Source organism: Azolla caroliniana, unplaced genomic scaffold (genome assembly GCF_043228905.1).
Source record: "Azolla caroliniana isolate FFs.n. ecotype wild unplaced genomic scaffold, voAzoCaro1.0.p SCAF_18, whole genome shotgun sequence".
Taxonomy (NCBI): Eukaryota; Viridiplantae; Streptophyta; class Polypodiopsida; order Salviniales; family Salviniaceae; genus Azolla; species Azolla caroliniana.
Genome location: NW_028230453.1, coordinates 17,542,052 through 17,558,068, shown reverse-complemented (window position 1 = coordinate 17,558,068; position 16,017 = coordinate 17,542,052). Strand labels below are relative to the sequence as shown.

Genomic DNA, 16,017 nt, shown 5'->3' with positions numbered 1-16,017 from the left:
TATCGAAATTCTACGTGGACATTCGTCTTGCAATGAGGGCATAATGGTAATGTAGGAAGACCAATCTTGAAAAAGGCGTCCAAAACCTTGAATTGGGTAGTCGTCATTGGTGCGCTCAGCCTCTTCTTCAACCCGCCTTCGGCATTTAGCAGGATCGCAGCCAACTCTGCCTTCATCGCCTCAATCATGGTTGTGCCATTTGTCTGCTGCTGCAGCTCTTCAAGTAGAAAATCTGTAGAACCAGCTGCAGCTTTACGATCTAATATAAGTTAGAAGGTTACGGAGTCAATTTACCAATGCACTCTCTATTCACATTATAGTTATGAGCAGAAGCTACTAATTCACCTGCTGATGTCGCTGCTGCCTGAGGATATTGAGGACCCCTTTCCATTATTTCATGGTCTTCATCAAGTAGGAGCAGCAATTGCTGCTCCAGATCCTCTGCATATATATCTGAAAATGTTGTGATTGGAGGCTCTGTAGAACCAACTGCAGCATCATGATCTATATAACAGTTAGAAGGTTATTTAGTCATTTGCACATATTGATTGACGCTGTACTTATGCGCAGAAGCTACTAATTAACCTGCTGATGTCCGAGATAGAGGATATTCATAACTCCAACCAATTCTTTGATTATCTTCATCATCAAGCCCTACCTTCTCTAGATAATTGTCAGCAAATGGTCTCATGGGAGCCTCTGTAGAAGCAGCTGCAGTTTTACGATCTAATATAAGTTAGAAATTTATGTACTCAATTTATCGACGCATTATATTGGCATTGCAGTTATGAGCAGAAACTATTAATTCACCTGCTGATGTCGCTGGGGAAGGATATTCAGGAATCCCTTCCATTATTTCTTGGTCTTCCTCAAGAAGGAGTAATAATTGCTCCTCCAGATCCTCTGCATACATATCTGAAATTGATTTGATAGGAGGCACTGTAGAACCAGCTGCAACTTCATGATTTATATAATAGTTAGAAAATGATTAAGTCATTTGCCCATATTGACTGAGATTGTACTTATGCCCAGAAACTACAAATTCACCTTCTGATGTCTGAGCTGGAGGATATTCAAAACTCCATTCAATTCTTTCATAATCTTCATTAAGCCCTACCTCCTCTACATAATTGTCAGCAAATGGTCTGATGGGAGCCTCTATAGAACCAGCTGCAGCTTTACGATCTAATATAAGTTAGAAAGTTATGTACTCAATTTATCGATGCATTATATTGACATTGCAGTTATGAGCAGAAGCTATTAATTCACCTGCTGATGTCGCTGGGGAAGGATATTCAGGAATCCCTTCGATTATTTCTTGGTCTTCCTCAAGAAGGCGTAATAATTGCTCCTCCAGATCCTCTGCATACATATCTGAAATCGATGTGATAGGAGGCCCTGTAGAACCAGCTCCAGCTTCATAATCTATATACAAGTTAGAAAATGATTTAGTCATTTGCCCATATTGATTGGCATTGTACTTATGCGCAGAAGCTGCTAATCCACCTGCTGATGTTCGAACTGGAGGATATTCAAAACTCCATTTGATTCTTTTATGATCTTCATCAAGATCCCGCTCCTGTCCATAATTGTCGGAAAAGGGTCTCATGGGAGGCGCAGTAGAACCAGCTGCAGCGTCATGATATAAGTTAGAAAATGATTTAGGTATTGGGTCTCTGCATATATTAACAGAATGGGAAAGCAGGAGTTTCCTAATTCACCTGCTGATCTCAGAGCTGGTGGATCTTCACGACTGTCTTCAATTATGCAGACAGATGTGACGGGAGATTCTGTGGAACCCGCTGCAGCTGTATCATGCATAAACATTTCAGAAACATGTTTACTATTTTTATTCGCACACATTTATTGATATTGGAAGCTCCTAATGGACCTGCGGATGTCAGAGCTTCAGGTATCTCTTGATTTTCCTGGTGCAGGAGCAGGAATTGCTCCAGCTCATCTGCATATATGTCCACATTGTCGTGGGACGTTGATGTGACGGGAAGTTCCAAGTAGTCAACCCTGATTGATTCATCATCTTCTGTTTGGTGGAGCAATTGAAGCACCAACTGTTGGAAGTCTTCCACTTCCGTCTCATGTAATAGTAATCCTGCGAATTCATCATTAGGAATGATTTGGGTATCTCTGTCTACGCCAGCAGGAGCCATCCTATTAGAACGATCGACAATTGATCAGATACGATTCTGCAGGTAATGTCCTACCATACTAACTAGTATACGATTCTGCAGGTAATTTTGTCATTTCCATATATTAAGAATGTGGGTTCCTCCTTACTCTGCAAGGCAACTGCTGTTCAGGCCGTCTCGATGAATGGGTGGCGATGGTGTTCAAAGGCTCTCTTCTTTCTCTTTCTGTGTGTGTTCGAAATGCTTTGTCTCTACTGTTCTTCTGTCGGAAAAAGGGCAGAAGACAGTTTTGCGTTTTGTGTACGCAATCGTGGGTCGTTGGATCCTGACGTCCATCCGACGGCCCACGGCTCATGCCGTCCTTTTATTTTTCAACGGCTGGGATGCCCTCGGTTTCTTTCTCTTCATTTTTCTCTTTCTTTCCGTAGAATACTCTTTCTTTCTAGTTTTTTTCTTCTGGTTAAAGAGTATTATCCTCTTTCTGGTAATACTGGTATTCTCTCTCGCAATTTTTCTATGTTTTGACTCGCGATGATCGCAATCGCAATGAAAAGATGAAGCAAATTGCAGGAGCAAATTCCAACCTCTCATGATGTGAAGAATGCATATGTGCACTGTTAAGGTGACTTAATGTAATCAGAAAAGTAGCACATACAATAGCTTTGCCTTGTGTATGTTGGACTGTTTAACCTCAGGAACCTTGCCTATTCCTTTAGCCTCGAGCCTCTCCATGTTAAGACTCAGACACATGCCACTTTACCATATACTGTGGGAGGGCAATGGTTTGAGCATTCTATGGTATTGAATATAATCGTTGTGGTTTTTTTAATTATTGGTTAATTACATTAAGTTCGTGATTAATAGAGATCCTGCTAACAACTTAATTTAAGGGACACTAAATACTGGAGGTGATGCATAAGATGGTACCTCAAGGAAATCATCTTCCGTGGCAACATTAATATAGGTTCAAAAATATGCTTATCCTTCGGCATTTGCTTCCTCACAACAAACGCAGTAATATGCCTCTATTTGGATGAATCAAAGGGATGCTTGTGGCATGAACATCATGGAACAAAATGAGGGAAGATTTCTCCCATATGAATTCTCACAGACTTCCAAAAATAAGGAAAAAAAGATATTCCTTAACCTAGGCCCATTTGTTTGGATCAAAGTTATGTCTAGTCTAGATAGATAAAGAGGAACAAATCAAATGGATCCTTCACACACTAATTTTCCCTGATTTGCAATGAACAGCAAAACGAGAATCATTTATATGTCTCCATGTGGATGCATCTGAAGAATGAATCACCATAAACAGAATGCATGACACTAAGAAACAAGCAAAAGAGATACTTCCCAAACAAAATTTTCCTAGTTTTTCATATGGGAAAAAAATTGAAGTTCCACAATAGGAATCAAAAGGGATGAATGATCCCAAATGTCAATGGAGAACATGGCACCAACATTGACAAAAGATCAAAGAGATATTTCTCGAACATCTTTTCTCAATCTCCAATGAAAACAAGACCTCCATTAAATGCACGATCCAAATCTCAACAAAAGAGGATGGGATGACGATTCAGAACAAAAAATCCAAATAGACTTTATACCAAAGCATTTACCCGATTTCCAATGAAAGCAAAAAACAAACTCTTTCAAATGTATCTGATTGGATGAAGGATAAATGAAGATGACGTTTTCTGGGAAACTCACCTGAATGTGAAGCTCTAAATCGAAGATATTTCCCAAACTAAAAGTTTTAGATTGTTTACTTCTAGCAAAACATGATTAAACAGTAATGAAAATTAGGACAAGTGGCCGCCTCATTCTCTAACTTTCCCCGTTTATTTCTTTTCTTCAAATCTCTCTACACTTTCTCCAACTTTTTACTCTTAACTTACAGATTTTGATCCAAACCAAGGAAAGCGATGCTGTAAGAAGCTGAGTACATCCAAGGAACCTGAAAAGAGAGAGGAACAAAAACAACAATGGTTCAATGAGAAAGAAAAGAAAGATCAAGACTTTAGGGTTTTGTTGGGGTTTCTCTTGCATTGTGTGTTTAGACCCCTAATTAGCTAACAAAAAAGCATATTATTACATTGAATTCATCAATCGGTGACACATCATACTCGTGCCACCTGAAATAGTGCATACCGTATCAATGATCATACACATGCCTCGTGATATAAAGCTTTATAAACGCAAAAACTGAGCTCTTGGCCCTTCATTGTACCATCAAAGTGTAAACCATCCCCCTACATGCTGCAATGAACCATAAATCACTACGATTAACCTACAGCATTGGGTTTGATATGAGCAAAAGCATTACATAGATTTGATTTCTGTGTATTCTTGGGCTTTGTAGATGGGATGTGATCGTGGCTTCCTTTCTCAATAGAGGCCATCATCTCTGCCTTGGCAATGCTTTGTTTTGGGGGAATAATACTAGCATTTAGATTGAAGACGTTCTCTGCATAAGTGAAGTCGGGAAGGCAAGGTTGGTAAATCATGAATGAGGCAATAGCCCTAACTCTGTGTGTGTGTGTGTGTGTGTGTGTGAGTGTGAGTTTGTGTCTGTGAGATGGAGATGATGAGCTTCTTCTTCTTCTTCCTGCGCAGGCATGTAAATTATTTGAATCATTTGAATTATGTTTTGTTTGTGTAAATTATTAATGAGTTAATGGGATTACATGCGATGCACGGGACATGGTGGTCATTTATGCATGGGTGGATGCCCAAATGTCTCGAATTTTATGTGTATGTGTATGTGTATGTGTATGTGTATGTGTAGGTGTAGGTGTAGGTGTAGGTGTAGGTGTAGGTGTATGTGTATGTGTATGTGTATGTGTATGTGTATGTGTATGTGTATGTGTATGTGTATGTGTATGTGTATGTGTATGTGTATGTGTATGTGTATGTGTATGTGTATGTCTATGTGTATGTGGATGTGGATGTGTATGTGGATGTGGATGTGTATGTGTATGTGTATGTGTATGTGTGTGCGTATAATCATTCTCATTGGAGGTGCTCGTAGAAGAGTTGCTCCTTCAGCTTGGCATCCAAGTTTAGTGAAAATAATGGATATGGTTTTGGAAATATAAGTTTAGCATTTTCCTAAGATGTTCTTTGTTTGGTGAAGCCCAAGTATGTGAAAGGAATATGCAGCTATGCCAAAGGTCGTAGCACAAAACACTCTTGAAAAGGAGAATTGATTCAATGAAATGTCATCATGATGCCATATCTAGAATGAGATGTTGATTAGTGTTAGGTTGTTTGGAAAGATTCCTCGATTGTTGCTCTTGTGTGTAGTCCATATACCCAAGGTGCTCGTGTGATGATTACAAGAGCAAGAGATCACTATAATACAAGACTATCATGATTGGGAACTACTTATACCCCCAAGTACCTACATGACTCCTAGTTATGGAGTACGACATTTGGCATTGAGTTGATGCAACATGTTCTCGAACGATATAGCTCCACGAAACATTTGTGAGTATGTTGCCATTATGATCACATGACATGTAGAATAAATTTGTAGCAAGGAGAATGGTTTGCATTTTATACTCGACACAAATTTGTAGCAAGCCCTTCAAGCCGAAACTTGAAGAGTGTAAAATACAAAAACAATTGCTTGCACCAATATTATTTGAGTGAATAAATTACAATCTCATAATCATGTTTATCAATAAGGTCATTTGGGTGTGATTTTGAAGAGTGATTTCAACGCAATGGATTAAAGATATCGGAGACTTGAATTGAGTGGAAACAAATTCGACATCATGTGGGAAGCATTTAAGGTTTACCATAATGTATATTGTGTGGTTAGTGCATATATGGAGCCAACATCTACCATTGATGGATGTTGACATATTGACACTTTTAGCCCTTATTTAGGAGGGCAAAGCCCATAGTAAGGGGATTTATTGTTGATTTGTGGATTTCTAAAAAAACCTTGACAATGAGACATGCTCGCAACTCATGCAACAATTAGATGCCCTCAACATCCTTATAAATATGCAACGGGGAATCTATCATTGCATGACTATGGTATCAGAAACAAAGCGGTCTCATGGTGGTCAGATGATGTGGGTAGCACAATTGAAGTAAAACAAGGATACCATTTGTTACCTACTCTATTTGGTCTTTATATAGATGAGGTGTCACATTACATAGAGGGATTGAACAATCCAAGAGCATGGCTAGCATATATATCCATACAAATATTACTATATGTTGATGATATTGTGTCGATGGATAGTCTGTTGGGGATATTATGTTGTTGACACCCCCGAAAAGACTACAAAGGTATCAAAATGCTTTAAAAGTATTTTGTATGGATAAAGATATCTAAATAAAACTAAAGTGATGGTATTTAATGCAACACAAGCATGAGTAACAAGATCAACCCCATAATTCTTCTTGGGAGAGGAAAAGGTAGCATACGCACAATCCTCCAAGCACCAAGGATTCCTTCTTGGAAGAGGAAAAGGCAGATCTTCGGACCTGAGTTCTGACGATGAGGTCAGTGAGGCTTAAATGCCTCCGGATGACAATGAAATCAAGACTCGATGAGAGTCCGATTTCATTTAGGCTAAGTGGACCGAACGAGCGACTGGGTTGGTTTGACCAGTCCAAAGAAGAGTCGGCAAGTAGTGGAGACTCGATCGTGCATTCCCCGCGCAAGAAGCCAAGGAGATGGTTTACGCGAAAGGAAAAAGGGAAGAAGAAGATGCCGGAGTACGGCACGGATAAGGGCAAGTCGGATCGACGCAAATCCGACTCCGAGAAGAGAGATGACGGACTTTCGAGAGTGAAGTCCGCGTCAACCAAGAAAGCCTCAACATCGGCTAATGAGCAATTACGCCGATCTACCTGCCAGAAGAACCTTGTTGTGCGGTTCGGATACAACGAGTACACGGCGCATCACTATGCATACATGACACGTGTAGCGGAAGTGGGTGAGCCAGAGAGCTATGCAGAAGCGGCGAAGGACACAAATTGGCATGCCGCAATGGAGGAAGAGATGCATGCATTGGCGGAGAATGAAACCTGGGACCTAGTTGACGCACCGAAGGATGTGAAGCCAATCGGATGTAGGTGGGTGTACAAGGTCAAGTACAACATTGACGGCTCGGTCAACTGATACAAGGCCCGGTTAGTAGCGAAAGGCTACGCGCAGCAATACGGCATCGACTACAATGAGATGTTTGCGCCAGTCACAAAGATGACGACCGTCCGTGTTTTGCTTGAGGTAGCTACGGCGAAGGGGTGGCATTTACATCAGATGGATGTCAAGAATGCGTTCCTGTAAGGCGAGCTTGAGGAACAGGTGTACATGGTACAACCCCCCGGATTTCACTTCGGAATGAACACCTCGGCGGTCTACCGGTTGAAGAAGTCCCTTTATGAACTAAAGCAAGCCCCGCGTGCTTGGAACACAAAAATCACTCAGCGATTGCGTTGGATGGGATTTGCAACGTCCAAATCGAACTCTTCCTTGTTCATTCGGCAAGGTCGACTCGGGCCGGTTAGTATTTTACTTTATGTTGATGACTTGGTCATCACCGGCGCCGACCTAGGTGAAATAGACCGTGTAAAGCTCTAGCTCGCAGCATCGTTGGACATGAAGGACCTGGGGGACCTTCATTACTTCCTCGGGATCGAAGTGATCAGTACCCCCAAAGGCATACTGATTAGCCAATGGCATTACGTGCTAGGTATGCTCTTCAAGTTCGGGATGCCAGATTGTAAGTCCGTCTCGACTCCTCTGGATAGAACCGTCAAGCTTCGCCCCGACTTTGGAAAGGTTTGCGACCCAACGAGGTTCCGACAGATTGTCGGAAGCCTCATCTACTTGACTATCACTCGACGAGACCTCAGTTAGCCGGTCGGTGTGATTAGTCAGTTCATGGTGCGGAAAACTGAGGAGCCCCTTCAATGCGCACAACGCGTACTCTGGTACGTTAGTGGCACTAACGACGGGGGCCTACTATATCGGACCGATATTGCCGCGCAGTTAGTCAATTACACCGATGTTGATTGGGCTGGAAACCCCGACGATTGCCAATCCACATCCGGATTCGCGTTCTCTCTTAGGAGTGTTGCGATCGCATGGAGTAGGAAGAAGCAGCCGACGGTTGCATTGTTGAGCACTGAAGCCGAGTATAGAGGAGCCGATGTCGCAACATGCGAAGCCATCTGGCTGAAACGACTACTTAAGGATTTGCGGATGGAGGTGTCCGATCCGACGACGATCTATTGCGACAACCTCAGCAGCATCCAATTAGCGAAGAACCCTATCTTCCACGCCCAGACTAAGCACATTGAGGTGCACTACCACTTTGTCCACAAGCGTGGCCTCTCCGGTGAAGTCGAACTTTCAGTATGTTCCAACGGCTTGGCATACCGCCGACATTTTCACCAAGCCTCTTGGTCTTGACAAGTTGTGGCAATTCTCAGGTGCACTTGGGTTGTGACGCCTTGATGTGCTGAACTTGAGGGGAAGAGAAGTCCTGGAAGACCACAGAAGGCAGCAGGAATGGAGCAGAAGAGACCATGACGCCGAGTCGGATGACGAATTCGATTTCGGGTTGGTTGAAGAAACCGAGGGCGGATCCGCGAAAGAGTTCGAAAGTGGACGTGAGGTCAGCAGTCGAATGAAAGAGCCGAAGCCAGCCAAGCATGGGGGAGATGAAGCTAACTCGAATGAGAGCGAAAACCGATTAGAGGAAGCCGATTCGGTTCGGAGACGCCGAATCAACCGAGGGTCAAGCGTAAGAAAGGGCAACCGAAGAGGCGCCAACACCGCGACAACAAGGGAGCTGAGAAGGGTTGCACGAGCATACAAGCCAATTGGAAAGGTCGAGGCACGCGGAATCGAACAGGTCGAGGAGCACGAGCGAGGCATGAATCTAGAAGAAACCGGAGCGGTGATCTGGAAGAACCAGAAGAGCCTCAAGTTGAGCTTAAGGGGGAGTGTTGCGATACAATCTCAACATTGGCCGGATCGGTTGTGCAAGCCAAGAACCGGATCGGTTGGGACCGATCGGTTAGGCCAAACCGGGTGCACAAACTGGTGCGCAACAAGAAGTCGTAGCGATGCGTAAACCGCGAGGCCGTTGGAAAGATATTCCACATAGGAATATATTTTGGGAGTTAGTGTGAAGCTCATTTATGAGCATTGAAGTACGTGTCAATACTTCTGTTAGTCCATATGGACTTGTATAAAAGTGCTCACTGAGCACATTCTATGTACAGACTGAGTATTATTTTTTGAACAAATTGTGTGTATTCTCTCTCTCTCTTTCTCCTGCGTACTGTGTGTGTGTGTCCAAGCTCTCCATTAAACCTGTGTTTTCCTACGTTTTGCTTCTGTTGCTTCCGCATGTTGTTCTTCTCACAAAATTAAACAAGGGAAAGACAACTTAGTAGAGATCAAGATCAAGAACTGAACAATACACCGAGAGAGAGAGAGAGACTCAAAGAAGTAGACAATGTCACTGTATTATTCCTAAAGTTACTACAAAATGACAACACTCACATCATCATCATGACTTGAGGAATGTGTTTCTTTTGTTTGATGGAATTGGAACATAGTATGTGTTTCCTTTGTTCCATTTGAATTGGTGTGTAGGGTGGGATTGAGTTTGTAGGGTGCCATTGGAGGCCAATTGCGATGGGCCAAGGACAAGGAGTGTCAACAAAATGTGGAAGGTGCTCAACTGTTCCCCTAGATGAAGGAAAGGGTTGATGTGTCCGTGTAATGGTAAAAGGAAAAGCAACACATGTGGTTGCAGTAGAAGTTGCCGGGTGGAGTAAACAAGGCCCCTTCCATTGTTGATCTTTTGTCCTGCTCAGTGTCTACTTATACAAGCCAAGGGCTCTTTCACTATGTCACCCATTGTGGCTTTTTATTCAATATCCCTTCCAAGTTTCTACAAGGGAATGGACAAGAGGAGGTAAGAATACACACACCTTTATCATTCCTTTTGCCTCGTGGTGGTCCATCAAGTTTGTCAAGGATTCGTTACGAATGGCAACCTTTGACGAATTATGCATTTCATACTAACGATTTCCCAATAGACCTTGTCATATTTCGCTACTGTACATACATTAAGAATGTTGTATAATATTTAGCTCCCGAGAAGGGTTTTATACTTTAGTAAAGTTAGTTACAGAAAGGGGGAGAGAGAAATATTGTTGTATTTCCTATTTTTCTGAACAGAACTGACGAAGGAAATAGAATGTCAATTTGCTAACCTAGGCTTTTGAACATACAATGCAGGGCCATCACAATTATCCTCGATGCTTTGTTCCTGTTTTTATTATTATGAATTATGAGCAATTTGTGAGTTGGAGTTTGCCATTGCATGCAACAATACAAAGGTGTTAGATTAGAACACAGAATGACCAACCATGAATGGGTACTAATTCGTAACCATGCAGGAAAAATGTGGTATTTAACTCACACATTGGTAGGCAATGGTGGAAGCCACAATAAATTTGCATTGGAGACATGACCACAATTTTCCTGTGGTAAAAATACATTTCAAGCACAACATGCACAATAGCTTCCAGTGGCGTTGAGTCGTACCTGGTGTTGGCGCGCTCGCTACAAGAGTTGACCCACCACAAGACAGAGTCTCGACGTAGTGAACAAGATGATGAAATGAGGGTAGCTAGGCCTCTTATTTATAGCGATACCCAAGGCCCCCAAGCAAGTTCACACTTGGCCTAATGGGTTGTCTCAATCCCGAGGATTAAAAGTAATTCTCCCCTTCTTTACATTCTCGTTTAACCCTCACACTTATCCACGTGTATAGAATGCATAGTCTAAGTGACATATTGTATCTAGGATGAAGATTTTAATGGAAGATTGGATCAATGCAACTAAATTGAATAAATTAATATGCTAACATGATCCCATTCCTTCTTATTGATAGCCCAATGTGATCTACCATACGTGCATTCACATTCGAGAATGATTCAATGAAACATGTATGGTAAATTATTTCAAAGTTGGGAAAAAAATAAAGATTGGAATTTCAAAAAAATAACTATGGTCTATCTTATATATTGATTGAATAAAAAATTGAAAGTTCAAAACTTAGGAATTACTTAACTACTAAACATTAGAAAGCACAAACATAAAAATCAAATAATTCAAAGACATAATTGTATTGATGATGAGCTCATCTTGCAATTATCGATGTTCTCATCTTGCAACTAGTGAAGGTATCAATTTCTTCACTTTAGAACTTTACAAAAAAAGGAGTATGAACTATAGGGATTGAATAAAAAGATGTCATTATACATTATAATCAAACGTTCAAAAACTCATAAAACGTATAAGAAAACATGAGGCTAACATAAAAATTTATTATGACATCACACTAAAGAGAGAGAGATAGGGAGAAAATTGGAATTCGAACCCAAGACATACATAAGTGATAGTAGCACAACAACTTACCACTAGGGTGAGCTCATCATCAATAACACAAAAGGATAAATAAGAAAAAACAAGAAACACCTAAATTTCCCATTTCAAACGTTTGTATGCTTGCATGAACACGTTTATTACTTTATATGGATCTAACCATCTCTCAAAACAAACTTGGAGAAGGTAACAATGTGTGAATTTACTAATATGTTAGGCCATGGCCATATTGCCATCCGTCGACTTTCCTTTATGTCCACGAATGTGAAACTCGCGACATGTCCATGATATCTAATGCATGTCCATGATATGTATCTCATGCATGGCATGCAATCCCATCATCTCATTAATATTTATACAAACAAAAAATAATTCAAATGATTCCACTTCATTTATGTATTTCATGTATTTATTCATTTAATGGCTTGAACGTACGAAAAGTCTGCGAAAGAAGTAGCAACAGAATACGAAGAAGAAGTAGCTCATTATCTAGTTCCTGCTTTTCTCCATCTCCATCCCCACCGATCCTCCAAATCATGATAATAGAGATGTTGTCACAAACTCATGCTTTTGCTCATGTCTCCTCATGCATATTGATATAATAAACCATCTCATGCATGCATGCATGACCATGATGACCCATCTATGCATGGGGGTAGATGGTAGGTACATCATGATTCATCATCCCTAGTTCCCTAGTTAATACATACATACATACATGCATGCATAACATATGTACAAAAGCAAAAGCAAATAACAGTTTCGAATGAATGATTCCATTCTTCCTAGTCGTATCAATAAAAGGTCTTGAGAGAGACCCTCAGAAGATCATTTGAACAATTGCCCACTGCTGAGCCCGCATTTGCCATGATCATCATCTCCCCACAATTTGTGACCATATTGCCCATTCATCGACCACACACACACACACACATTTATAATGTACGCAAGGATTCGTTTATAATGTCACTGAAACTCATGCCTCCTCATGCATATTGATATAAATTTATAATATAAACCAGCTCATGCCATGCATGCATGACCATGATGACCCATGACATGCATGGGGGGTGGATGGTAAGTACATATATCATCCATCCCATCATCTCTACTTAATGCATACAAACATATGTACATACATGCAATTAATACATACGTACATATCTACAAAATCAAAAGCAAATTATAGTCTCGAATGAATGAATGATTCCTCTCTCTCTCTCTCATTCACATTCAATGAAATGCTTTGCCGCCCTTCATTCATCTCTGATTCTTCTTCAATCCCATGAAATGCCTGCTGCAGCATTCTGTCTGCCATGAAGAAGATGTCATCATCATCATCATCATCTCTCTCTCTGTGTTTCAGTGGAGGTGAGGTGGCCATTGATTGGAGCCATTCTGTGTGTGTGTGTGTGTGTGTGTGTGTGTGTGTGTGAGAGAGAGAGAGAGAGAGAGAGAGAGAGAGAGAGAGAGAGAGAGAGAGAGAGAGAACTTAGTATTGATCGATCAAGCCAAGTGCCTTTTCTTCTTTCTTCTTCAAATGGATACAGTTGTTGATCTCCTAAACCTACCTGCAGTATGATCCTCCTCACGTCAAGAACAAATCCACGCATTAAACTGTACATGACACACACACACACACACACAGATAGACAACGTGGAGGTCTACTAACTCCTCCATCATTTACCAAGCTTCTCCTCGCGACTTGACTTACGCAGAAAACTCTTTCAGTCTTATTTGCATCACAGTGCCTCCATAAGACTATTGGCTTCGGTTTCAGAGAAGAAATTAGTTTTGAGGGTACAATTGGAGGACCAAGAACTTGGTTTTTGCCTTTGCCTGAACCTGTAGAACCAGCTTTCCATCACTCGTGAACGTGAAATCTCCTGCAGCACTTTCTACTCACTTTTTTTTCCCCAATGCTCAACACTATTTCGCACGAATTCAACGGAGTGATTAAACGAACCTTCCCATTTTCTGCAACATAAAGATGGATGTAAATATCTTCTTCTTCTACTTCTGAATGAGATTATCTCAAGCGCATCAAGTCTAACAAGCTCTACTTCCCCATCTCCTGTGACAAGGTATTGTCCTTTGCACCATCTTTTGGATAAACCCCAACGGAGATCTTTCTCGATTTTCTCTCATAGAACCTTCGATGTTTTTTTGTTCCCCTCATTTTTCAGGTTCCTTTGATTTATTCATCTTCTTATAACATCACTTTTCTACGCGTGGATAAAATACTGTAAGTAAAAAACAATTCCTTTTCCCTCCGTTCATTATCTGTACAGAAAGAAAGAGAACGAGAGGGAAATCTCCGTTCGTGTATTACTACAAGTCAAAATTTGAGTTTGGGAAGTTTCTTTGATTTATCTCTTTACATTCGGGTGATATTGTTTGTGGAGTTTTGGACAAAACGTCGTTTTGATCCATCCAATCAGAGGCATTTTAAGGATTTTCGTTTTTGGCGTTCATTGATTATTCGAGAAAAATTTCTTTTGAAAACTCTGTTTGATTTTCTCCTCATGTTATTTTGTGGAGAGTATGTTCTCATTGAAGATAAAGACACTCGTTTGAGTTTCTTTTCATATGAATTTTCTTTTGGTAATGTTCATGCATTACTCTCAATCAAAATTTGGTCCAACCATTCCTTTGCATCGTATTGTGGAACTCCGTTTTGCTTTCATATGAAAAACTAGGGAAATTCGTGTGTTCATGCATGTCATTCTGTTTATGGATGTTCATCCGTCCAAATGGAGACATATCAAGGATTCTCGTTTTGCTATTCATTTATGCCTCCGTTTGATTGAAGGTCAACAATGACCTGTTGTATGCCTTTGATGGTTTGTATAAACCAAGAACTTTGATATCCAGGAGACAACAAGATAATAGGCTCTTTCTGTCTAACATGTCTGGAGTTTGGGTATTTAATATTTGCTGTTACTAGAAATCCATAGGTTTTCAGATTATTGTACCATATCATTTATGCCTCCAATCTTCCTAGCTTGTGCATATACTTGACCCTCAGCCTTTATGCTAAATAAATAATCAATGAAAGAGTGGAAAATTTGTTCCTTGTACGTGATGTTTATGCAACAGGAATAACTCATTTGTTGGTTAAAGAATCATTTGTTAGTAAGGATCATTGTATGTATGCCTTCATTCTTCCTAGTTGTATCAATAAAAGGTCATGGCATCTATTTCTTTTAACATCCAGCAGATCAGAAATGTGTCCTTTCTGTGCAACATTTTTGAAAAACGAGTGACTACTATTGTCAACATTATATGCGTAACTGGTATTTTGCTCTAATGCCTGTATTTTTTGTTCCATTCAAATCTTTTGAGCTTGGAAAACCACAAGCTGTAGCTTTTGTGCTGAAGGATAGCATGTTCGTTCGTGTCATAATAAAGATAGAGAGGGAGAGGGAGAGGGAGAGCGATGGAGTAAGTACCATGTCTATATTTCATTAATGACTTAAAGGGAGGTTGTTGACCACATGTTTGTTACTTGCTCGGTTCATCTATTTGTAATTTGCAGACAAAGTGTGCCCCTGTGAAAATGTTTTTTGGATATGGGGCTGAATGGTTGTCCCACTTGTGGTAATATGTTCCTGTATGGGACTGGGACTGAATGGTTGTTCTTTGGTTGAGTATGCTATCATTTGAACCAGCTCATGCACATTTTTAGGGATAGATGTCATGGCTTAGCAATTATATGTAATGACCAAGAATGGAAGCATTCAAGTGCATGATAGATGTCGTGTCTAGCCCATGTTGAAGTTCAAAATTAAGAGACTCAACATGTTGGTGGCAGGCCTTCAATTCTTTGTTGAAGATAATTGAGAACCAAGAAAACACTCATTTTTTAAGAATGGAAGTCTTGTGTTTTCTATCCACAGAAATATAATTATTGGAAATACATAAATTACCTTGTAGAGTAATGGTCCATAGTACGTAATACACTCGAATGCATTGGGAAACATTCTTCTTCATTCGAATGCAAATGGATGTGTATGTTATCAATAAGGAATACCTTGTAGTTTTTACCTTAAAAAAAAAAAACCTTATAATAAATAAGGAATACAAAAGTTAGGTATCTACCATACTTTGAGGGTGTTTACCATACTTCAATGATTGAAACATTTTTCAATGAAGGTTTTGAATTGAGGAACCTTTTAGATATTGTCCTAGAGCATTGTATTAATATTGGGGTTGATTTTCCTGCTGAATTGCAATGATGTGCATGTCATTACAGTAAGACTGATGCAAGATTTGGAATCATCCAGGGGTTTGGAAACCCCATGGACTGATGGGAAAGAGTGACTTGATTGAGCTGCAATAATGTCCATATGTCTTTACAGCAAGACTGATGCAAGTTTTGGAATCATTCAGGGGTTTGGAAACCTCATGGACTGATGGGAAAGAGTGAC

At 40.5% G+C, this 16,017-nt stretch overlaps 1 protein-coding gene and 1 long non-coding RNA gene across 3 annotated transcripts in view; both read right to left on the bottom strand.

Annotated features, from left to right (window-relative positions):
* Positions 1-973: 973 nt before the first annotated feature.
* LOC147852562 (uncharacterized) lies at positions 974-2,168 on the bottom strand. Its single transcript, XM_087333925.1, has 5 exons — positions 1,892-2,168; positions 1,722-1,808; positions 1,507-1,629; positions 1,270-1,425; positions 974-1,185 (listed from the first exon to the last, which is right to left on the bottom strand). Exons 1-5 carry the CDS (start codon positions 2,166-2,168, stop codon positions 989-991), a joined length of 840 nt encoding a protein of 279 aa, XP_087190051.1. The 3' UTR covers positions 974-988.
* Positions 2,169-3,856: 1,688 nt separating this feature from the next.
* LOC147852560 (uncharacterized) overlaps positions 3,857-16,017 on the bottom strand; it is a 60,030-nt gene continuing 47,869 nt past the window's right edge. For both annotated transcript variants that reach the window (XR_015531470.1, XR_015531471.1), the window contains exon 4: positions 3,857-3,918. This is a non-coding gene — a long non-coding RNA (uncharacterized LOC147852560). The remainder of the gene's footprint in view (positions 3,919-16,017) is intronic.